We start from the raw sequence: 23,850 nt of genomic DNA on the forward strand, positions 1-23,850 counted from the left end.
TGTCAACTTGGATTCTGCAGCCTACACTGCTCAATTTTTAGAATGTTTTAAGATGTGCATAAATTCTCATGCCAATTATTAAAAAAAACTATCTATCTTTATTAATAACTTGCAACATACATTTTTTTAGAATAAATTGCATAACACAAACCACTTAACAGGCTAAACAACTAAACACAACCCTTATAGCTATTTCTTAAGACTCCCAATGTGAGTTTTTTCTTGAGTAATTCTTCCTTCAAGTTTGTACACTGAAGTAGACATTGTATGTTTCATCTCTTAAGCTGAACAATGGTGACAACACAAAGTTCCTCTGTGTTCCACTCATCACGAAACTCATCGGATTGTATTGACTCATTCCCTTCCTTAACCTAAAGCTTGCTCCCTGTTTAAACTTGTCATCAGTCACATCCAAATCACACCCGAGCCTCAGTTTCATTCCCGCATTTAGGGTGTCATCGCTGTACACAAAACAACCCTTCTTGCTCTCTAGCCTTAAAGAAACACTCCCTGGCTTCCCATCAACTCCATCTACTAACCGAAAGCTCGAGGCTTCTTGATCAGTAGAAGAAGAATCTTGAGCCGCAAGGAAGCTACCAGTTGCTTGCGTCACAAGCATTCCAGGGAAATCAAACGGTTCTATCATAACCACGCTTCCAGTTAGCTCCTCTGGACCTGAAATCTTCCCCTTAGAATCAGTGGTCACGAGCCTGAAAGTGGCTGCAACAGCGGCTTGTGTTCCCGGCTCGGGCGAGACTTCCATGGTGATGGTTTGGTTGTTATTTGACAACACGTAAGATATGTTACCAGATTGTTGCGAGAGCGTGACGAGGTGACTGTTATGAGTTTCAGGTATAGAGCTTATCCATTTCCCATCTTTAGCTTGAGTTGTGATGCTCCAGTCCCTGCTCGTGAGTCCAGCTAACAAGTAGGGACCATAGAGTATGGCTTGAAGTGATGAGTACTCAGGCCTATCATCTGAAATACTCACACACAAACTATCCGGTTAACCTTTTTACTTAACCAACTCAACCCTACACAGTAAACTGTAAAAATAAAAAACAGTGGCTATTACCTTTTATAGCTTCGGTTCGGATACTCAACGGTAGCTCAATGGTTACTTGATCGCCAGCTTTCCAGTTCTGTTTGATTGATAGAAATTTACCTGCAAATCAAAAGTCAGGTCTAATCTCATTTACACATTCTAGAGACCATAATAGAAACAAAAATACCTGAAGCTGGTAGTTTTAGAGATTGCCCATTCAAAGATACTTTAGCAGCACTATCAGAGTTAGTCCAAACAGGTACTCTTAGATTCAAAGTGGACTCCTTCCCCAATCCCTGCAAGAAAAAAAAAATCAAATCCATTAGACACTCTATATATTCACATGAACCAGTTGCATCTGGTTTTCTGCCAAAAGCTTTACCCCTTTGGAAGAAGAGAAAGCAAATGTCACATGCATGTATGGATCCCATGACACAACAGGTTTAACTTTCTGAGATAGAGAAAGACCAGCTGATTTCCAATCAAGTGAGCTTGATATATACTGTGTGACATAAAGAGATGGAGACTCTCCATCTTCTTGAAAATATATAGAGTCTCCAAGTTTTGAGAAGGATTCAATTCCTGTGGAACAGAGACAATACAAGAAAACTCAGAACTCTTTATCTATTTTTTTTCTAAGTAAAACAATGTAGCAAACGAGAGTTACCAGTGCCATAGCAACACCAGAAAGAATCATAAGGTGTTCCCCAGCCATGATAAGTCACGGCCTTAGAAACACCTTTACCCAGTGGGAGCATGTAAATCATCAGTCCAGGCTCGGTTCCTCTTTGAATCCCAAGCACACCGTTAGTCAAAGCTCGCTCGTAGTAGTCTGCATAACTAACTTCTTTTGTCCACCTAAACAGATTCCTAGACACCTGAAAATTTGTAAACAAGCGTTTCATATGTTACCACCTTGAGATAAATAAAAAGACAAGTGTTTGTTAAGGACATACCTTGAGCATGTTATAAGTAGTACATGATTCCTCGTTTTCAGTTTGTAACGTAGTAGCCATTCTCTTTGGATCTTGCCTGGAAATCAACGTTTCAAGATCATGGTCATGTTTAAAATGAACCAAACTCTTAAAAGTCAGGCAATGTCAGTAGTACCAGAACTCATTGACTGATGTTCCTCCAGTTGCATAGCTATGAGAAGCATTGACTATATCCATAAAAAACATTGAGATTTCCTGAAAAATACAGATTTACAAAGTCAAGAGAAAAAAAACAATGGGTTTCTTTATTAAAACCTCACAATTTTTTCTTGATTATGCTTCAATACCTTATGGAGTGGATCACCAGTGATTTCATAACGGAGTTGAGATCCAACAACAATAGGAATATGTGTGTTAGAGTGGAATCCACTTATATCATCAGCCTGAAAAAAAGATTCTGTTATGTTACCATTCACATACCTATAGTCAAGTTAACCATCAAGTTAAACAAGCTACCTGAACTGCAAGCACTCCAAGAAAGCAAGGCTTGTCAAAGAGATGTGCAAGCAGAAGATACTTGGAATCTCCCTGCAGATTCCAATAAAAGAACTATGATATGAAAACACAAAAGCTACATAGAAAATCTAAGCAGAATCTGATAAGATTTTTTTAATCAACTCACAGTGATGCTGTATATCTGATAGAGAACATCATTCATGCCACCAGTCTCCTCGTTTAGTGATTGCCAATGCCTTTCAACGCTGTAAGTCTTTATCACATTACGTACACGGCCATAGAAGTAATCAGCCATCCATGTTGCCATTTTCAGAGCTTGAATGTTCCCAGCCAACTTGTATTGATCCACTAAACCAGCTAAAATCTATTTTAAGAGGTTGAAATCTTTTTTAGATAAACACACAAAAATACTATTATACAATCTAAGTCAGAAGAGGGTATGAGTATTAATCACCTTGTGAATGGTGTAGTAAGGAGCCCAGACAGGTGTTATAGCTTCAAACCGGTCGAAAAAGCTGGAAGGGAAAGCAGAGAGATATCCAGTGCCAAGTTTCTGTTGGCAAGCAGATAAAGCTGAGACAAGAGCTGACATTTTCTCCTTGAGAGTGTTGTTATGAGTACTTGCCCACATGTAAGCTGTTGCACTCAGATAGTGACCTTCAAAAGCAAACAATCAGACATCAAATCTCTAAGCTTAACATTGCATATTATGAACAACTTGTACTGAGTAAAACAGCTCTATACCGACAAAATGGCCACGGAGTTCACTATCTGGTCTCTCCCATCCTCCATAGTAATCACCTGGAGCATCAAGACCAGCTGCTTTGCGGAAGCTCCAAGCCAAACTATCAACATCCAACATCAATAGATACTCGAGGTTTGTCTGCTGAGCTCTCCAGTGGAAGGTGTTTTGGTCCAGCCTAACGTCGTGCAATGAAACTTCCTTGAGGAAGTTACCAGAGGCGTTAACCGAGTTCTTGATTTTTCTGTACATCATAGTCCAACCGTATTCATCTTCCTCTTCTCTCAACATCTTTCTTGGTAGTAAACTAGACCAAGCTGTGTCATCAGTTGGTGTTAGATGGTAATGAGAGAACATCTCTGTCTTTAGAGACTCGTTCTTTGATTGGAGAAGCGCGTTGCGGAATGTGTGTGATGAGAGCTGTGAAGGAGTGTTTGTGCACTCTTTTGCTACACAAAGAACAGAGATTATGTATAATAATAATAAAGCATTGGTAATGATGAGACCAAGCTTCATCTCTTTTGTCTTAAAGAAAGACCAAACTCAAAAACCAAGAATCTCAAATTCAGATTCCAAGAAGAGAAAGAAAAGACTCAAACACACATTTAACAGCTAAGATAGTTGGAAGAAGAGAGTAGTGAGAGTGGAATATTTATACAGAGTAGTAAAGCAAAAGGAGTTTTGAAGATTTAAGCAATGTCTGCCACAAAAGAAAACAGAACAAAAGATGTAATATGATCACGTGAAGGAGAAAAAGGAGGGTAATGTGGATAACAATTCCGAGAAACAAAAATAAAACAATAAAAGGAATCGAGGAGGAGGTCACGGATGCTTTGTCGCTTACGGTGCCTGGTGTGTTTGTATTTTGACTCTGTAAAAGGGAAGAAATGTTTCTGTTTCGATGAGAGATCAGTGGGATGTTTCTGGTTTTTCTCGAGATTATGATTTATGATGAATAATGGACCACTAAACAAAAGGAACACCATGTCCAAACTGTAGATGATTTTTTTGGAAACACTAAACTGTAGATGATTTAGAAATATATTTTTAACTGTAATGTATATTTTTAACTGTAAAGCATAATTTTATTTTTCGCTATTAATAATGTAGACTAACGAAATTTATTTATAGCAAAAGTAAAATTATGCTTTTGTTGTGTTTAATGTCTGAAAATAACGAGATTCTTAAACTTTTTGAATATTTTGTACAGATGTATTATTCAAACTTTTTTAAACTGTTTAATTTTGAAGAAAACTACCATACTAGGTTGAAAAAAATGAAACTATAATGTACTTATTAGTTTGACAGCTGGATTTATATATATAAAAATAGTATATAAGTAACTGGTATAGGGTGACATGTGACTCATTTCTAATTTGTATAAATAGTTTTTTCTTTTTTGCACAAACTATTTGTTGTGTGACTTAAAGCTTTCCTTATTTAAAAATAAAATAAAAAGTTTTGTACCACTTATATACAAGTAGCTGATGATTATTTTACTTCTCAGGAATACATAGCTCTTGTACATACATAGTTTGGCCTGTGAAGGGTGCCTCGATGATTACAACGTGTAACGTGTCCGGCGTTCTATCAAGTCCCAAAGAGAGATGCATATAACTGGATGGCATGTAAATATTAACAAATCTATGTCAAAGAAGCCCGTTTTGTAATAAATAAAACGTGAAGATAAAATTAGTATTATAAATCATAAGCATCTTTGCTCAAATCAACGTTGAAATTTATTTCAAGAGAAGAAGACATGTGATTTGTGTTAATGCATGTTATTGAAAAGAATAAAGCTTGCATTGTCATGTACTCCATGTATGTAGATCTAAAGAAAGTAGAGTATCTAATTATATAAAGTAGAGTGCTACTCTCTCCTTGAGAGGCCACGTCACTAATTCGTTCACCCTTAAGGCGACACGTGTTCTATTTTTACAAAACTCACCGTATCATTTTCTGTGTCTTGGATTTTTTTCAATTGTCTGGGCTTATTCACACAACATGGCCCGTCGAGAACTACCTTTACTATCAAACTTAAAGGTCGCCTTTTGTATTAGAGTTAGCCGTGTCTCCGTCTCGCGTCTCCAGTGTTTCCCCATCGATTGCTCTTTCGACTTCTTCATCCGGTGTGAGATGAAGCAGTAACGATTCACCCTCATATAAAGCTCTCCTTAATCAATCATACACGATCTCCATATTCAATGTGATCCTGGAGAGTGAAAGGCGGTGGAGGCTCTACTATAAAAAGGTGCGATTTCATGCTTTCAAAATCATTCTTCAATCGTTCATAACATGGCTAACAATATTTTCTTCCTCTCCGATCTCCAGACTGGCCGTTCTTCCTCCTCCGTTCAAGTTCGCCTGCTCCGATTTTGGGAGGCCAGTAACGTCTGGCGTGGTGGAGAGCTTATGGGAGTCGACATGCTCCTTCTTGCTTCTCAGGTAATCCATTTCACCGCTATTTTTGTTCATAGTTTTAATCAGATCTCCGTTTAGAGTCTGTACAGAATCGTATTGATTCCAGAATTAAAATTCTTTGTGTTTTCGAGTTCCTGTTGTATATTTTTTGTAAAGCCATTTATCATGTTTTTTATATTTTTTTGGCGCTCGACTAAACGCAGTATGTGTACAGGCTGGCATGTTAGCTCTTCTTCGCGATGCCAGAGGTAATAATACACATGGTTTTACATTTCTTTATGATTCAAAGTTTTGTCTGGTTTATAAACAAGAGTTCTCTGTTGTTGTATGTGTTCTCAGGTGCAAACTTCACCAGCTTATAAAGGATCGTATCAACAATAGTTTCATGGCTTATTGAATAAGTTAGTACATTCTTTTTCGACCATTTTTTCCTCATAACATGCCTTTATTAAGTTTGTAGTTCCCATCACTCCTTACTCTTCATATTTCTATTACACTAGCAGCAACTGTTTATTGAAGAATTTCAGTGGAAACATCAAATGGGAGTCCACAACATCTTAATAAACCTCATGGTTGAGGAACCTGTTTAGATGGCACCACAAGGAGAAAGGAAAAGTAGAGGCTGACATGGACAGAGAGAAATCGACAAGGAAGATTTTGAGACAAAGCTGAACATAACAAACACTACGCTCAACGTCACACAAGAAGTTGTATTCTTTTGAAGTAGACCTTGAAAAGGCAACATTTATGGTGCAGATCACTTCAGCTTCAGTTAGAAAGGTAACCGAAACCTTAATCATCACATCTAAAGACTCAACAATACTTTCTTTTGGTATAGAAATTTCGTCACTTTCGTATTGAGCTTTTGCACTGTTGAAACGACCAAACCAATGCAAGTCTAAAAATGTGAGTAGAGAGATCCAAAATACACATTCTAGGATGTTCATGGGTGTTTATTATGATTTAATTTTTTTGATTGTAGGGAGGGGATGTTGTAATGGCTTCTGCAAAATTATCAATGTCGAAAGCAGATACCGACTTACAGAAGCAACTAGAAGCGTACAAGCAACACAGTGAAATTTCCAGGTGTTCTCTCCATGAAAGTATAGAACATTTGCGTCAAAAGGTTCGCCCTACAAAGCAAGGATAACAATCTTAGAGTTATTCATGATGGTGGTAGAAAATATGCATTGATTGTGTGCGAACAAGTGAAATCCAAATCTGAGAAGATGGAGATTTTTCCAAAATAGAAACAAAGATAATGCTTCTGAAGAAGCTGCCTGCTGCTGTTCAATATAAAAAAAAGAGTGAGCATCAAGAATGTTTACTATGTAATGAATACAAACAAAGATATGAATGTTTGTTTAAGAACCTTTGTTTGTGTGTCTATAGCAAGATTGGGAAAAAAAACGTGATCCTTATATGATCTCCTCTTAATTTTTTATATTTTCGCCAACTTTGATAAAAAGTTACGTTGATCTATTTATTTAAAATTATAAAATATATTGAATGACTTTTGTTCTGGTTACTATTTCGTTATAATTTATTATTGAATGACTTTTGTTTAGGTTACCATTTCATTATAATTTATAAATTAGTGTTACAGTACAATTAAAATTGTTGATACACAACGAAGAGAACAAAAGGTGAGCAAATAAAACCCAGTTACAATCGGTAATTAAGCTCCACAACAATTTGTTTTTAATTAACGTATGTGTGATGGGTATTATAATTCATTATCTTGATTTTTGGCAGTCATAGTTAAATAATTTGGTAATGAATCATGTGTATATTTAACATGTATACATAACGAACATTTATATGTAATGATAGTTTCATATATATTTTCTATTTATTTTGTTAATAATATACAGTTTAAGATTCTAATAAACATCTAAACGTAACGATAGTTTCATATTAATAATATATAAAATTCATAAACATGTATATGTAACGATAGTTTCATATTATCTATTTATCTGTTTTAAAACAGTTTTAGTTATAATGAAAAACATTTTTTATGTGACATAAATCAATAGTTTTTTTATAACACTTACATAAATCAATAGTTATAAAAGAAAATGTGGAAGTAAACAATTTAATACATAAAATTGATAATTTATAAAATTTAGAATAAAATACATAGATAAAACTACTGTAAAACAATTATGAATCTTAATTATACTTTAAGTTAAAATTAAAATAAAATTTAAAATAAATTTATACAATTAATTTTATTTGTCCATCCGCCCGTAGGACGGGTTTACCCTAGTTAAATATAAAAAATGCTCCAAAAGATATACACTGAAAGAGTTGTTGTGTAGTTATGGAGAGTGATGGCTGGTTAGTTATATGTACTCGTCATTTTTGTCAATTTTGAGAAGAGAAAATCTTATGGACATTCCAACAATATTTGTTATTTTCATCTGGGCTCAATGTATTCGATGCCGTCAGTGATTGGATCAGGTTGTCAATCTTTGTTGGGAAAGCCAATGGTTAAATTAAGGGAAATCACTGATGACGGTTTAGTTTTTTGTTGCTTCAAGAAAAGAGCATTATCTACACGTCAATGTTAACAACCCCAACGTCTCTAGCTTTTTCTAGTATGCAAATGATACATCATACATCATACAAGATGTACTTTCAGTCTACAAGACTGACGCTCTACCGAAAATTAACGAGTTATTCTTGAACGATATGGCTCAAGCTTCTGGATCCTCATGCGTTCAGTACTCTGTTTTTGTGACAAACAAGAATCGGACTGACGCTCTACCACTGAGCTATACGGGCCATTTGATAACTTTTACTTATAACAAATATTTATACAAATTTATCCATTAAGAGTACTGGCCTTTATGAGTATCTTTCCAGTCGTAATATAAATAAATTAATATATCCATATACATATAAATTTGTGAATATTCTGGAGGTTGGCTATGGTGAATTAGTGTTAGCATAAAATGATAAAACATGGGTTTTTAAACCCTAACGAAAGTTAGATTATAATTCTAACTTTACGGATATATAATTCTTTGCCACATGAACAGTCGGATTATAAAAATGAGAATTTCTCATGAAAAGATAGATGTCAATTTGTTTTGAGAAAAAAGCATATAAACTAATTGAATATTAAGGGTGATAAAATACAGTGGCAACCTTTCAAGTTTTTAAGCAAAATAAAATCCTTTCAAGTGTTTTCAAATATTTAAAGATAAACGCTTAGCATGAACAGGATAATCAAAATAAAATATACATATTGCAAATGGCAAGCCATTAATTTGATTACAATACTGATAACTCTTAAAACGAGCATAGATATGACCAAGAAAATATAGTCGGAATGATCAAGATCTTATTATTATTAATAATCTTACTACTTACCATCCCGACACTTAGTGGCCGCAAGAACTACGACTCGGACCAGATACTAACTTACGACCGGAATAAATTTTCTCCTTGAATTCACTCGTCTGGTGCTTTCCAAATCCATCTCCAGGAACTAGCCCGATCACGTCGCAACCACGATAAGGTACCATAGCCATTGAGCACGTGAAATAAGCTATCAAGAAGAGCATAACTTTGAGAAGCTTCTTCATCTCCAAAAACTTTATTAAAACACTTATCTTGACAATTGAGTTCTAACTACAAACAATTTGCAGTTTTATAGGTTTTTCTGTTGTTATTCTCTATGTGAATGCATGTTTAATGAAGCGGGTTAATTTTATTGACTGGTACACTCTTGGAATATACTCTAATCTTGTAGGTTTTCGACGCTGTGTTTAATGCTGTTTCATTAATTGTCTTTTGTGGTTCTCGAGTAATGGAATTTTATTGACTGATAATAACACTCTTGGAGGTGATGACTGGTTAGTTAAGATGTACTCGTCATTTTGTCAATTTTGAGAAGAGAAAATCTTATGGACATTCCAACAATATTTGTTATTTTCATCTGGGCTCAATATATTCGATGCCGTCAGTGATTGGACCAGTTTGTCAATCTTTGTTGGGAAAGCCAGTGGTCAAAAGTTAAGGTAAAAATCACTGTTGATAAAAAAAGGGTAAAAATCACTGATGACCGTTTAGTATTTGGTTGCTTCAAGAAAAGAGCATTATCTACACGTCAATGTTAACAACCCCCAACGTCTCTAGCTTTTTCGAGTATACTGCAAATGATACATCATACATCATACACGAGTTAGTTTTTTATTATTATTATTTTAACATTTAACGTTCGAAATATCAAATGTGTGTCGTGACGGATCAAAGAGATGAATGTTAACACTTAGATCCTTTTTTGTATACCCTTTGTATATGGAAAATATCCACTGGAACTTCACTTTTAGATGAAGCTACTAACCGCAAATTTTGCAACAGTAATTTAGACTAATTCCATCAAAATATTTTAGCTCATTATACATTTTGTTTTGCAAAATACCAACTGGTATATGGCCATTGTACAAAAATTAAAATGTGCGACGAACTCATGTCAAAATGTTTAAAAACTTAAAAATCCGATCACGTTCTGCCCACTGGTCTCAAAAGACCCAATTTAGAGAGCTATGTGACAAGTCCCATGAATCATATGCATCAACAAAGCCCATCAGGGCTGGTCGGCCCAACGTTAACTCTTCAGTCTCTTCGCCTTCCGTAAATCCCTAAGGAGGGAAAAATTCCCAATTTTGAAATCACAGAACAGTCCAAAAAAAAGTCTCGACGAAACGTTTCTCTGTAACCAACCTCGATCCCATGGAGGAGCCCGATTCGGATCCCGGATCCTACCCAAACCCGCCCGCTTCGGTCCATCTCGCACCCTTCTCATCTCTCACTCCTCCTCCCTCTGCTCGTCTCCTCCTGTCACGCCACGTCACTCGTCGCACACACACACTCCAATCGTCTCCGCCCCTAGCTCACCTATCTCCCCATGGCTTGCTCGACGAGGCCAGCTCGGCGCGATCTATCTGCGGACTGAGCCGAGAGGAAGCTCTCGCGTGGGAGCTCTTCACGCCGTACCAGAGGTTCCTGATTGTTGCGGTCATCGGCGTCGCCGCCGCTGAGTCGAAGAAGAACGGTGCGATTCGAAAGCTCCAGAGATCTGTTGATCTCAGGGTTCGTTATCCTCCTTTTATATATCTCTCAGTTAACATAGAGCGTTAATATCGGATTCAATTTTTACGTTTTTTTTATTTTAATTTTTGAATTGCCTTCATAAGTGTCTTACGTTATACAATGTTTTAACTCATCATAATCACATTAATTAGATGATCTTTTTATTGAGGATTTTGTGTTTAAAATTGAAGCTCTTTACAGTAACAAGTGTTTTTTTGACTAATCTGTGGGGTGTGTTGGAGTTGTTTCAGGACCAGGTTCTTTCAAGCATGCAACAGAAGCTGGATGATTTGTGTCAACAGCTAAATCATGCCAAGGATCAGTCTGGGGATGGATCCAAGGTCTCTGATCTGCAATCAGCTATCAATGAGAAGTTTGGATCTGAGAATGTTAAATTTGTAGAGTGTGGTTGTTGGTTATGTGATCAACATCATCAGTCCTCACCTGCTGCTACACAGGTATGTTTGTGTGTGTGTGCATACTCTCTTGCTTTTCCATGGAGCGTCTCTATATTATGACCCAATTAAAGTTATGTTCTTGCTGGTTCTGTTTTTTTTTTTTTAAATTTAGGATAAAGCTCCCGCAGGTATGGTGATTGACGTAGAGCCAGAGGAGAGGCGTATGTCTTACTTGTCAGATTGGTGTTCTAGTGACACCACTGCTGCAGAAATGCATGTACGTTTTTAAAAAGAATGTGACTTTGCTGAATCAAATCATTTATTGAAAGAAGACTTGTTTTTCTATTGCAGTTTGATAATCTTTCACTCGACCAAGACATGCTTTCGCTCAGAAAGGAGTGTCAAGAGAAAGATGAAACAATTAAGGATCTAACTTCATTTCTTCAGTTAACCAACAAAGCTGGTTCAAAAGTAAAGACTTTTATTTCTTTCAAAAGGCCCTCTGTTTTTTTTTCTCTCTCTATGCAACTTGGACAAACATGTTTATATTCTATCTTTAACAGCGAGAAACAGAGCTTGAAGAGATTATTCGCAGGAAGAAGACAATTATCAAAAAGCTCAAGAGGAATGTACTGGTGTTAGAAGAAAAGGTGAAAAAACTTGACTAAAAACTCAATCTCTCACCATTGTAACAACTTCAGCATTTAAAAATATTACCGTCCGTTTCAAATATGTAGGTTTCACAGCTCACTAGGCCCCGGAGGTGGTCTTGTTCAGCTGCAATCCCAAGTACCCGTGAATTCCCAATGAGGCTGGACAATCTTCTTTATGATATGGATGTTTCCACAGCTTCTTCATCCTCTGATTCAGAAACTCATGCGAATACACCTCGAAGACCTGTGTTGGAGGATGTTCCAGTTGATTGCATCAAGGAGGAGCCCTCAGCTTTGGGACAAACCCAAAAATCAGCGCCAGCTAAATCCTCAGCATCACTTGTAAAAGCTGTGGAGCCACCGACTACTCGGAAGCCTGTTTCAGTGTCTTCTTCCTCATCATCTTCTTCTTCTTCTTCTTCTTCTCAAAGGATGAGACGGGCTTCTTCTTCTAGTGGTGATTCAAGGAAAGCTAGAAGGCCAGTTCAGGTTGCCCCAAGAGCTTCCTTTGGTTCGCATAAGAGATGGGTTTAGTACATTTGGGTGTACTGGTAAGTATCTAAAAGCATGTCGCTAAAAGAATGATGTATATTCCAGAGAAATTATTTATTTTAAGGATGATGACTTCATATCAGTAACTGTCTCAGTACTGAGTTTTGAATTGGGTTCTTTGAGTTTGAGCTTTGAAACATCAGAGTTTCTGGTCAATCGCTTAAAGAAAAAAACATATTGTTATCTACATCTTAGGCGTTAGTGCCTTTTTTTTTTAATTGTCATCACTACTTGATTTGAATTTGGGTAAGAACTCTGAAAAAAACGGACACATCAGATGTCCAACGATTAGAAATTCAAAAAAAAATACACGAAAATATATTTCTTTGGTTGAAATTACTTACTACCTTTGTATATTTATTTACCTTTGTATAAAAAGAAAGATTTATATTTATTTCTATGCAATTTGTTCCCATTTAAAACTCTCAAAACGTTGACAAAAAAAAAACTCTCAAAACTTAAATTATTATATAATTTTAACAGGGCCCGTTTGTTAGACAAAATTGCCCCACCAGGCCCACTTGATTAACGCGGGGCGGGTCCGAACATCCAATTTTAAAATTTGAGGGTTAACCGGGCTTTTTCATAAATAAACAAACAAATTCTCGGCGGGGCGGATCCGCTTCCCAGGGGAAAAAGGCGCGGAAAATTAAGGACCCGGCGAAGCAAAAGCAATGGAGAAATTCTTGGTTCCTAGAGAGCCGCCGCCGCCGCCGCCAAAATCCACAACTGTAATAAGGTAATAATTCGATCTGATCTACTAAGGTTTTTTCCCTTCCTTCTTTCTTCCGTCATCTTATGATGGTGATTGATGGATTCGATCCTTAGAAGGCGACCATGGAAACGATCTCTAATCGAATTGAATGGACGACTGGAGTCACACTACCGTCACGAACTGTATACTATCCTTGCTCATTCCTACTCTCAGGTCTACTCTCTCTCTACATTCGGTTTCAAAAAATGGATTTGACATTTTTAAAAGACTATAATTCGATTTTGTTTTTTTTTGTCTGTGGCTACGAAGATTGGGAAGTTTCAACACCTTTATCACCTGAATGAGGGACCATGTCATACCCATGTACGTACCATCGATTTTGTATTTAAGCTTTGATTTTGTGTGTTTTGACTGAGAGAGCTTGTAATTTTCAGATTAGCGAGATCCTACACGACATAGATTCCTCCTCAACGTTAGTCTCTCTCTCTCTTTTGTTTCTAATATTTTTTACAATTTTTGATTTTATTTTTTTAACTGAATGGTTTTTCTAAAATTGATTCACTTCCCAGTGGAGGCGTTGCTGGGCTTGAGTTTGACAACCAGGTTATTTATACCTCTCAGCCAATTACTTTTGTGTTGTTTATTTGCCTTTTAGTGTCTCTCTACTTCTTTGGTTTTTCTTGTTTCCGTTTCTTTAAGGTAAAGGTATTGTTTTTTTTTTTCAGGGAATATATATAGTCTCTGTCACAAGATCAGGGTGCTTGACCGTCCATGACTTTGACTCTCTATATTGCCACAGCAAGCTTCCCCCAGGTCATTCTTCAAACACATTCGATTTTATTTTTGACTTCTGATCGCTCGAACGGTTTCCAAGTTTTAGTTAAGCTATCATTTTTGTTTCCTCATATTATACAAGTTTTTGAATCCTGAGCTAGTTTTGTTGAATCATCATATCAATAGCAGGTTCTGTGGAAGATGAGAGTAAGCATGTTGTTCATTTGTCTTTCCCTCCGGGTAGGGAATTCAATGTGGCTAGATGGAATCCTACTAACCAGAATGAGGTATGGGCGCTGCTGCTTCAAACAGTTCCTTCTTACAACATCATTCATTCCAAAAAAAAACATTGTTTTTTTACGAGCAATTATGTTTTCCTATAGGTAGCTTCCATATCGAGGAAACGTGATAAAGTCTCTATCTTTGATATCAGTTACATGTCTCCCAAACCAACTGAGGTATGTTTTGTAACATCTTATTTTGACATCGTATGGAATTAACTATCTAATCTAAATTAACACGATCATAGTTCAACAAGTCTTATTTTTTTTTTCACTTAGGCTACTTCTGCTAAATATGCATATCCTTTCCACCCAAGTTTCAGTGATTGTTCTAATTGTGATTCAGGAATTGCAAACTAGGCAGAAGCTCTCGATTATTGGCCGCAAAACTTCTATTGGTTTATCTGATGTTGCAATTACTAGTAATGGTGATTCAAGGTTTGTACAATAGCTCATCCCTGGATGCAAAACTACTATAGCGTCTGTTCTAGCTACTTTATTCATCTTTTTTCTTTCTTAACTTGTTTGTTCATCATGCAGAATATTTTCTCCAGACACGCTTGGTACAGTTCATGTGTGGGATAGAAGAGCAGGCGTGTCTCCATGCATTGAACTTTCAACAAACAGATATGATTCGCTCAAGAGTATTCAGATACACGTGGATAATCAGGTAATCATATAAATAGGACATTTTCCACGCCCAGTAAGATTCTTCTGATCATGAAAATTGCAGACCCCCAAAGTTTTGTTTCGTCCTAGTAGTGACTATGTTTCTTTCATCTGCCGAGTAGACTATTTTTGGAGCTGGTAAAGAAGGAATCATTCATATATGGGACCTTCGTGGAGGAACAAACTCTACTGCTTTTCAGAGCCCCAAAGATGTAAGTCTTACTTACAAGGGCTACAAATTTATCTGTAACATTGACATGAATCATACTTCTCGTGGCTCTGCCAAACATTTATTTATTTATCATCTCGATTTGATATTGGTCACGTTCAGGTGAGCCACTTGCCTTTAGCATCTTTACATCTTGCACCGATGCTACAGAAGATTGCATCTCTTAAGGTAACGTCTATCTTTTTTTTTCTTGCAAGAATTTGTACATCTGAATCAAAATGTTGACTCCCAACTTGTTCTCAAAAACCTGAAATCTGCTTTTTTCAATACTTGCGGGTAAATATCGAAACAGTTATGTGGGAATCATGTTAATTTCGAAACTTCCAGCAGATGATCATAGTGAATCTGGCAGCACTAGAAAAAGTTTGCATCTCAATTTGAATCTTTTTGCAGGCACAGTCAGAAATCGTCCCCAAGGAAATCCATTCTATCAATGTAAACCCATTTGCTCCTCATCAACTGGCATTTCACCTTGACGATGGTTGGTATGTCACTCTTTCATCAACTGGGTAAACAATACAATGTTTTCATGTGTTCTATATCTTTTTTTTTCTGGTGTGATTTCTCTATTGCAGGTCCGGTGTTCTTGACATTTATAAATCTGAAGTTACTCATGTGCATTGCCCTCCTCCATCTTGGTTGTAAGTTAATAAGCAAACTCAGGAACTTGCAGATTAATTTGTAATAAGAAGCGATTAAACTTATTTAACTGATTAATGGATTGGTAATATTGAATTTTGTTTCACTAGAGATGGTTCCAACAATTCAGCTGATTTGATCTTGCGGAAACCAACATGGCTGCCAACATCATCTGTAAGCCCTTCACTTTGTAATTGTACTACCATTTATAATTTCAGATTTTCGGATCTTATCTGGCTATTGCATACTAAGTTGCCTGTTCCCTATTGCAGATTTATGTGGCTGGGTCCATGAGCGAGAAAGGGGTTCATTTTCTTGATTTTCATCCAAGCTCTAGGTCTCCTTGTCACGTTGACTACGAGTAAGGATTTCTTGGAAACTCTCCATGTGTGCGATGTTATTATCTAAACTTCATGGCTACATACATCCCTGACATTGATAATATATTGTTGCAGTGAGGATTCACAGAGAAAAGAGAAGAGAGACAAATGTAATTACAGTAACAAGTTTGTTTCACTGTCTGAATCTGTCACGGGGTGTGCTGCGCATCCTCTCAACAGCATGATCGTAGCTGGAACTCAGGTATTAATTAAAGTTTGCTTCAATCTCAGTCTTTTCTTTGAGACCATGATTTTGGTTTAGTGTTGGGCTAATAAAACAAAACAGTGAAAACCAAATGGACTTGTTGGGAGTCGTACAGTGCCAGTGGTGTAATTGGCATTGTGCATTATATATTTGAAGAAGTGTTAATTACAATGATAAGTGGATTTCTGAATATAAAAAAAATGGTGATTCTGCAGAAATCGTCGTTGCTGTTGATCGCACAGAGACATTGCTCATCTACAACAGAAACTGTAGAAGGCCAACTGTAGGCTCATATACTAGCTGGAGTAGGGCTTCTATTCTAGGCGTTGTAAGTTTGTAACATTCACGAGATTATAAGTTTTGGGTTCCAAAATGTGGATAGGATATTTATGGAAATGCTCTTGGATGATAAAGTTCGTGCCGTGTATTAATAACAAGATTTATAAACATTTGATACAATGCATGTCATAGGCTCAAAGCTGATCCATCGTAGAACACAACCAAGAAACTGCACCTTTTGATTCGCTTGGCTTTAATAGTAAAAGCATGCTACGGTTCATTCGCTGGAAAAAAAAAAGGTTGCAAGCCATACTTTGACGCATTGACAGAAAAGCTTTATTAGGTTGGTCTTGAAAAGAGACGGAACATTCTTTGGATTTTTTTCTCTCACACATACAGACATCATCCTCATCCCTTTCCTATTGCACGCTCGCACGTGGTAAGGTGACGGTGATGCCTGGGTTTTATGTTCATAGGATGAATGATGGTCACATAACTTGTTATAACTTTACTTCTTGTTTAATATCTGACTACTAGATCGTTACTAAGGCCCATCATCTTCTTTTTTGGTATGAAAACAAATTACATGTGGGCCTAAAGTACCAGATCGTTAGCAAGGCCCATCATCTTCATTTGTATGAAAAAGATACGATTCGGTCAATCGATAAAACCTCACTTAGTGCTAATAGACTTTTCTTCAAAGGATCACTACACTATCTTGCTCAAGTTATGAATGATAATCGACTAATACTAGAAGGTAGCATGATCGCCTATTACCAAACTACAAGCTAAATTGTCTCCACCAAAATCTAAACACAAATTTTACATGTAACTTTGGTTTTGTTCTAAGGGAACCTTGAAATCCAAAAAAAAAATGGTTTAGCGTATTCTCAGATCCTGTTTATTACTTGACCACAACATTTTATATATTCTTGATCAATTCTTATTAGTGAAATTTAAAATAGGAATTGCAAGAGTATAGTGTATCTAACCTACAAAATAGTTGCAAAACTATAGTATAAACAACAAAACAAATAATTAAATAGAATTCATTTCTAAAATAGTATATTCTATAGAATAATCCCAAGTAAAAAAAAAAGCATCTAATGTTTCTTCTATGACCTTTTGTGGCATTCACTTTTGTATGTGACTCGATCGAAAACTACTATCTACCGATCAAACAGGACGGGATGGGTTAGGTTAAAAGATAACAATTTTGATAATGTAGATAGAGAACTGTCCGATTGTGAAATAATTGGCATTGCATGAAGTCCATTTTCAATGTGTGTTTCTTCAAAGACATTGTAATCAGAGACAAGTGTAACAAAATGTTCTCCACCACAATTTCATGTAATGCATAATGATTAACTAATTAGATTTTGCTACTAAAAAGACAGTCCCTGAAGTGAAAAATACTTTATAGTATTCTTTTGTTATTATTAAAAACATATATATAATACAAATATTAAATTAAAGGCTAAGATACATCACTATGTAAAGTAAGATTCAAGTTTAAGCTAATGCTTTGATTCAATGGGAGTTTGTTTATTTCCTTTATTTGGAGCTCTGTTCTCACAGGTGATAATTGCTTTCTTAGTTAGTAACCACTTTGTCTTCATTTAGAAAATGATATATATTGTCTATGCATGATTAATGTTTCAAATAAATACACTTGATGTTTTCATTACGTACAGTCTCAAATGAGTTTAATACACATGACCCTACACTTGTACACAGTGATTAACCTCACACTACTGTATTGTTTGTTATTTTATGCGATTATCTTATGTGTGTGTTTTCTGTGTTTAGAGTTACACTAACGCTTCAATTTAGGGTTAGTCTTAGGAGACGTCTGCAAAAGATAATTTATAGATTTCATGTAAGGAGTATATATTTGAAGTATAGTTAACATACTACTATAATAGAGTTTTTTTAAATTAATTAATATGTTAATATGTTTTCCTGGCGCTTAAGAAGTAGCAATGTCTCAGAATCGCAAATAAAAAAATCTTGCGGTTTTGTTACCAAACGAATATCTTCCCTAAGACCTAAGACTTTGGCCTTCTCCCAAATCACGTACAAGATTCAGCATTCTGACTCTTTTTTCTATACTTTATATGTAGATGATTTATTTTATGATTGTATAAAAGTTATGTATATCCCGTATGGTGGATATTAATACTATAAATCATTGTATATATGACTGTAAATCGAGAGGTGAAAAAATTGACCACGTTTATATCAATGAAAAGATCTTCTCTTTTTGTCGGCATATCCATAAAAATATAAAATATATGGATAAAAGGGGAGTAATATTTTCTCCATAACAATAATTTGATTTCTTCAAGTATACGTGTTGGTGTGCGAGAGGTGGTTGTGTGAAGCCGAAGCAAGACTTCTTGCTCGGCTAAGCCTAACATAAACCCCGAAACAAAAAAGGTTACGACACCGTCGACTTATTACAAATCAAAATATGCTTATATACGTAAACAATTAATGAAATAATGTAACATTTGATTACCTTGAAAATGAAGACAATGAAGACATCTTGAATAGAAAATATATTATGCGCTGATGCTCATGAGTCATGAATATATATATTAATGTTATAGAGTGTTATATATACACACGTAAGGTTAAGAGTTAGATATGTCTGTAATATATACCTTGTGAATGAAGAAATGGTAATATATATTCAAAAAGAACATGTGAAGATCACTTCTTCTTCTTCTTGTCTTGATGTTTGTATTCTGGGTCTCTCTCGAAACCGTTTTCGTCCATGACCGATCAACTAACGTTTCTTCACTTGGTTAAATTACAAACATACATTTGTTGTTGGTGTATTTTATTTACCACAAACAATATTGGTATCGACTAATGTTCAAAATATATATATATATATATATATATATATTATATATATATATATGTATGTATCGACTCAGAATGTATAAATAATTTGAAAAAGAGCCTGGGTTCGTTATGTTTTAAAACAAAGCAACACACTATAGTCTATATATATATATCAATGTTTAAAATAAGGAATTAATATAATATTGAAAAGGAGGAAGAAGAAAATTGGTGTAATGTTTTTTCTTCCCAGAATTGTAAGCAAACCATACAACCATCCCTTTCATCATCATCATTTCTCCCTTCCTCAAGTCTTCTCTCTTTTCTCTCTTTCTATCTATTATAAAACAAACTTCACTCGTTCACGTCAATAAACTGAGCCTTGAGAAAGATTAAGAGAAACAATTAGCTCAACAAGAATGAGGAAACCAGAGGTAGCAAGTGCAGCCACTCATCAAGTAAAGAAGATGAAGAAGGGACTATGGTCTCCAGAGGAAGACTCAAAGCTGATGCAGTATATGATAAACAATGGGCAAGGATGTTGGAGTGATGTCGCCAAAAACGCAGGCCTTCAACGATGTGGCAAAAGCTGCCGTCTTCGTTGGATCAATTATCTTCGTCCTGACCTTAAGCGTGGTGCTTTCTCTCCTCAAGAAGAGGAACTCATTATTCGCTTTCATTCCATTCTCGGTAACAGGTTTGTAATTTTCCATCGCTTTGGGTTGTTGACAACTAAATAATGAATTAGCTAGCCAATATAGTGGCTAAAAACCTTAGAAAACTATAAATTTTCAGGTGAATCTTGTTTTTAGATCGATTAACGTTTTTTGGGTAATGGGTAAATAGTATAATCGCATAGAAAGCCAATACAGTGTGAAGTTCGATTATAACTAAACAATAACTGCTCTATTGTGAATATGACTATATTTAGAAGATACATGATCACTATACATCGTAGAAATGTATATTCGAGCTTCACGTTGAAGGGTAGAGTTTGGTTCGAAATTACATTGGCACAATAACTGCTGTTCAAAGGTATGAATGATTGTTTGTGAAGAAAATTGACCCAATTGAAAGTTAACATAATATTAGTAACATTAGAAAATAGACGCAAAAACCAAACTAGGAATGAGTACACTTACATGTAATTATGTCAGTATATGAGTGGTCAAAGTTGGTTAGTCGTGGGTGCTAAGACTTACGAGTGCTTCTTATAAAAACACTTTGTTTTTTAATGAAAGGGACTTCTCTTTACCCACCTTTTCTTCACTTCTTTATTAGGGTTTTACTTCATTTTTTCATTTTCTAATCATACATTTATAGGTTTTTAATTAGTGTCTCTCCAGATTTTTTTTTTATAATTTACGTTGGATATGACTTCCTAAATTTAAAATTCATATATTTCTCTTGTATAATTCTTCTAAATTTTCAACAAAAAACTATTTTATTTTATTATTCATTTAAAATTAAACTAATTGACTCTTGGATTTATAATGTTTCTTTTATATTTTTAGTTAATTTTAAATAGAGATAGGTTACTTTTCTCTGTCTTTTGTTTCTTAACACTGTCAAATCATATAAAGACAATTTTGTTTTAAGGAAGTTTTTATATCTGCTTTTTGAAGAAAAAGAAAAACTTCTAAAAGCTATAGTTATTTTGTGATTTTAGTAGTGCAGTGGTAGTGTTTTGTTTTCACTTTTCACGTATTTAGATCGTTTCTAATTCCCATGCAAACTATGCACTTGTTTCAATTTTATATAACATCTCTAGTCTCTTTTTTCTTCTTCTTCGATCTCATAGGTGGTCTCAGATTGCAGCACGAATGCCTGGTCGAACCGACAACGAGATCAAAAACTTCTGGAACTCAACAATAAAGAAAAGGCTAAAGAAGATGTCCGATGCATCCAGCCTCGTCAACAATTCATCTTCATCACCCAACGCAAGTGATTCATCTTCTAATAATACCTCCTCTTCATTGGACCTTAAAGACATTATAGGAAGCTTCATGTCCTTCCAAGAACAAGGATTTGTCAACCCCTCTTTGACCAACATACCAACCAGCAACAATCCATTCCAAGCGGCACACATGATCAGCCACCCTTGTCATGACGATTATACCCCTTATGTAGATGGTTTCTATGGAGTAAACACAAGGCTACAAGGGGGAATCTACTTTCCACCTTTGGAGTGCGAAGAAGGTGATTGGTACAAGGCAGATATTAACAACCACGTAGTCGAGATGAACACTAATGGAGCTGGAAATGTACCTGAGGGTATGAGAATGGAAGAATATTGGGACCTTGACCAGTTGATGAGCACTGAGGTTCCTTCATTTCACTTCAACTTCAAACAAAACACATGATTCATTTTCACGTCATTTTTTTTTCTGTTGCGGAATTATACCAAAGCGATTCATAGCCACACGTAAATGCAAATACTGATATATATTACATTCTCTGATTCTCATAGATAGATATTGAAAAGTTAGAGAGTCTTTTGTATTTCGAATAATTGTCTCGTACAAGGGCTTGACGTGCCATGTGTAATGATTAGTCAATGTAAGCTAAATCTCTTAATGAAATATGAAATAAACACATACATTTGTAAATATTTGAAGAATTTGTTTGGCAAAAAAAAAAAAAAAAACCATTTGAAGAATTTTGTATTGAAATTTAAGTTGAAGTTTTATCTTATATGTGCACAAATGATACTGTATTCTTTCTGTTAGAATTAAGAAGCAAAGATTGTGTAACGGAAAAAAAAATATACCTTATACCCAAAAAAAATAAGACGAAACTTTTGATCCGAAGTTGTTAAACTTTGTATAAAAATCATGTTCGTCTGGGCTTGACAAGTAAACCCATATCAAAATTTAAAAGACACTAATTTGCCATGTGGGTCTACGTATACTCCTTCGAACAATGGCTGTAGATCGGCCTGTCAGTTTCGAATATTGTTGTTGGCCCATGTTGATGATGTACGAAAGCTCAATTAACATTTTATTGCACAGAAATCTATCTTATTAAATCATTAAATCAGGAACATTTCAACTTCTTCTATATAGATTTTAAAAGTGGACCTCATATATTTAAATTAAATGTCTCATCCTTATATATAATATGTACCATAGTCTAACTTTGCATTAATGTGTTTCTTTAAATACAATTATTTTGTTTGTCCATATTCCATATATGATTTTTACATTTATTACATGATAATTTAAATAAGATAGATACTAAAAATACTAAAAATATTAATCGTACTAGAATTACCTTATACAATTCATTTTAAATTGATCAGTATATTTTCATTGGCCATATTGATTTTATTAGTATGAATAACATTAAGTAAATAAATCATATACACATACATAAATATATGACTATTCATTAACTACGTTTGGCCTAATCTACTTTCTAAAACAAATAACACATAGCTTTATATATTGTATAGAATATAGTAATATTGTATAGTATTATACTTATACAATAATACTAAAAACAAACCAAACTGAAATATATATATATCGAAAATGTTTTGAACCATTACGCACAAAATATATTAGACCTCAAATAAAATTCACTTTGAAATTATGTAATAATTATTTTAAAAAATTAAACTTCATAATGTACAAAAATACATAAGTTATATATCAAATTTTGTGTTACAATAAAAAGACACAACTCGCGCTTGCAAAATGTTATTTTTACATACGAAAGACAGTTTTGATATTGTTCTTTAAACACAAAATTGAATTATACAAACTCGATACTACATAAAACTAAACAATATAGAATATATTTTAAAAATAAAACCCGTGCGGGTGCACATGGCCTTTTCAAAAATCGTAGATATGTTTATATAATATATAAATATATTATGTTACACATATTTTCATATAAATAATATCCCAATGTAAGTTTTGTATGATAAATGTTGAAAATACAAAATATATAGCACTATATATTTTAAAATATATAAAAAATCAACTTTAAGTTATCATAAATTTTAAAAATCAAATTTAGTAATTAAACACATTGCTTATTTAATCACAATAGTACACATTGTTATTTATCAAAATTTTATATTAATACACATTACAATCATGTGTAACATTTAGTACAAATAAAGATAAAAAAAAATTTGTTCCCGCTCGGTCGAACGGGTCATGATCTAGTACACATTATAACACATTTTGGAAAACCAGTCATTTTGTATCCAATATATTTAATTCATATCCGATTTATATGATTGTGCAAAAATATATATGTACTTTCAAAAACTTTAAATAACATACATGTTTTGTTTATTTTTATTTTTGGAAAAATCATACATTAATCGCCACATCAACTAATATATTATCTAATTTTGTTGATTTAACTTTTACGTCAGATAATTTAGCCGACGAGAATATCACTTGTATAAGAAAATTAAATAAAAATTAGACGACTTAGCCCAGC

The 23,850-nt window shown here is 34.7% G+C and overlaps 5 protein-coding genes and 1 long non-coding RNA gene across 8 annotated transcripts; 4 read left to right on the forward strand and 2 right to left on the reverse strand.

Moving 5' to 3' along the window:
• Nucleotides 1–75: 75 nt before the first annotated feature.
• LOC108847896 (uncharacterized) lies at nt 76–4,170 on the reverse strand. The gene is made up of 12 exons (XM_057005400.1): nt 3,241–4,170; nt 2,951–3,153; nt 2,663–2,860; nt 2,497–2,568; nt 2,328–2,423; nt 2,156–2,235; nt 2,002–2,077; nt 1,713–1,923; nt 1,428–1,627; nt 1,233–1,341; nt 1,076–1,165; nt 76–978 (listed from the first exon to the last, which is right to left on the reverse strand). The coding sequence occupies exons 1-12, from the start codon at nt 3,752–3,754 to the stop codon at nt 239–241; spliced, it is 2,589 nt and encodes an 862-aa protein (XP_056861380.1). The 5' UTR covers nt 3,755–4,170; the 3' UTR covers nt 76–238.
• Nucleotides 4,171–5,233: 1,063 nt separating this feature from the next.
• Nucleotides 5,234–7,080, forward strand: LOC108839162 (uncharacterized). 2 transcript variants are annotated; one of them, XR_008943460.1, is made up of 5 exons: nt 5,234–5,489; nt 5,570–5,683; nt 5,874–5,907; nt 5,999–6,439; nt 6,642–7,080. It is a non-coding gene; the product is annotated as an uncharacterized LOC108839162 (long non-coding RNA). The 2 variants fall into 2 exon arrangements; XR_008943461.1 differs by having other exon boundaries at nt 5,235–5,489; nt 5,863–5,907.
• Nucleotides 7,081–9,051: 1,971 nt separating this feature from the next.
• On the reverse strand, nt 9,052–10,112 carry LOC108845631 (uncharacterized). Its single transcript, XM_018618808.1, has 2 exons — nt 10,095–10,112; nt 9,052–9,264 (listed from the first exon to the last, which is right to left on the reverse strand). Exons 1-2 carry the CDS (start codon nt 10,110–10,112, stop codon nt 9,052–9,054), a joined length of 231 nt encoding a protein of 76 aa, XP_018474310.1.
• Nucleotides 10,113–10,330: 218 nt separating this feature from the next.
• LOC108845899 (uncharacterized) lies at nt 10,331–12,605 on the forward strand. Its single transcript, XM_018619100.2, has 6 exons — nt 10,331–10,765; nt 11,017–11,223; nt 11,336–11,440; nt 11,515–11,634; nt 11,727–11,813; nt 11,901–12,605. Exons 1-6 carry the CDS (start codon nt 10,406–10,408, stop codon nt 12,348–12,350), a joined length of 1,329 nt encoding a protein of 442 aa, XP_018474602.1. The 5' UTR covers nt 10,331–10,405; the 3' UTR covers nt 12,351–12,605.
• Nucleotides 12,606–12,965: 360 nt separating this feature from the next.
• Nucleotides 12,966–16,709, forward strand: LOC108845942 (uncharacterized). Of its 2 annotated transcripts, none has more exons than XM_018619144.2 (18): nt 12,966–13,107; nt 13,197–13,296; nt 13,393–13,446; nt 13,518–13,555; nt 13,653–13,686; nt 13,809–13,896; nt 14,047–14,144; nt 14,241–14,315; nt 14,485–14,576; nt 14,679–14,808; nt 14,930–15,019; nt 15,139–15,204; nt 15,430–15,521; nt 15,612–15,677; nt 15,786–15,849; nt 15,948–16,036; nt 16,131–16,257; nt 16,476–16,709. In XM_018619144.2, the coding sequence occupies exons 1-18, from the start codon at nt 13,043–13,045 to the stop codon at nt 16,545–16,547; spliced, it is 1,440 nt and encodes a 479-aa protein (XP_018474646.1). In that variant the 5' UTR covers nt 12,966–13,042; the 3' UTR covers nt 16,548–16,709. The 2 variants fall into 2 exon arrangements, with proteins under 2 accessions (XP_018474646.1, XP_018474647.1); XM_018619145.2 differs by having other exon boundaries at nt 12,974–13,107; nt 13,200–13,296.
• A 3,057-nt stretch (nt 16,710–19,766) lies between these two features.
• LOC108837307 (transcription factor MYB46) lies at nt 19,767–22,000 on the forward strand. The gene is made up of 2 exons (XM_018610366.2): nt 19,767–20,086; nt 21,191–22,000. The coding sequence occupies exons 1-2, from the start codon at nt 19,809–19,811 to the stop codon at nt 21,750–21,752; spliced, it is 840 nt and encodes a 279-aa protein (XP_018465868.1). The 5' UTR covers nt 19,767–19,808; the 3' UTR covers nt 21,753–22,000.
• Nucleotides 22,001–23,850: the final 1,850 nt, after the last annotated feature.

This window comes from Raphanus sativus, chromosome 3, assembly GCF_000801105.2.
Source record: "Raphanus sativus cultivar WK10039 chromosome 3, ASM80110v3, whole genome shotgun sequence".
Lineage (NCBI taxonomy): Eukaryota > Viridiplantae > Streptophyta > Magnoliopsida > Brassicales > Brassicaceae > Raphanus > Raphanus sativus.

Coding starts and splice junctions, on each gene's coding strand:
- LOC108847896 (XM_057005400.1), bottom strand. CDS start 3,754: ATGAAGCTTGGTCTCATCATTACCAATGCTTTATTATTATTATACATA. Junction 1,924..2,001: donor CTACTTATAACATGCTCAAG/GTATGTCCTTAA, acceptor ACAAATTTTCAG/GTGTCTAGGAATCTGTTTAG. Junction 1,342..1,427: donor CTTTCTCTTCTTCCAAAGGG/GTAAAGCTTTTG, acceptor TTTTTCTTGCAG/GGATTGGGGAAGGAGTCCAC.
- LOC108845899 (XM_018619100.2), top strand. CDS start 10,406: ATGGAGGAGCCCGATTCGGATCCCGGATCCTACCCAAACCCGCCCGCT. Junction 10,766..11,016: donor AGAGATCTGTTGATCTCAGG/GTTCGTTATCCT, acceptor GAGTTGTTTCAG/GACCAGGTTCTTTCAAGCAT. Junction 11,814..11,900: donor TACTGGTGTTAGAAGAAAAG/GTGAAAAAACTT, acceptor TCAAATATGTAG/GTTTCACAGCTCACTAGGCC.
- LOC108845942 (XM_018619144.2), top strand. CDS start 13,043: ATGGAGAAATTCTTGGTTCCTAGAGAGCCGCCGCCGCCGCCGCCAAAA. Junction 13,687..13,808: donor GGCTTGAGTTTGACAACCAG/GTTATTTATACC, acceptor TTTTTTTTTCAG/GGAATATATATAGTCTCTGT. Junction 16,037..16,130: donor CCTTGTCACGTTGACTACGA/GTAAGGATTTCT, acceptor ATATTGTTGCAG/TGAGGATTCACAGAGAAAAG.
- LOC108837307 (XM_018610366.2), top strand. CDS start 19,809: ATGAGGAAACCAGAGGTAGCAAGTGCAGCCACTCATCAAGTAAAGAAG. Junction 20,087..21,190: donor CATTCCATTCTCGGTAACAG/GTTTGTAATTTT, acceptor TCGATCTCATAG/GTGGTCTCAGATTGCAGCAC.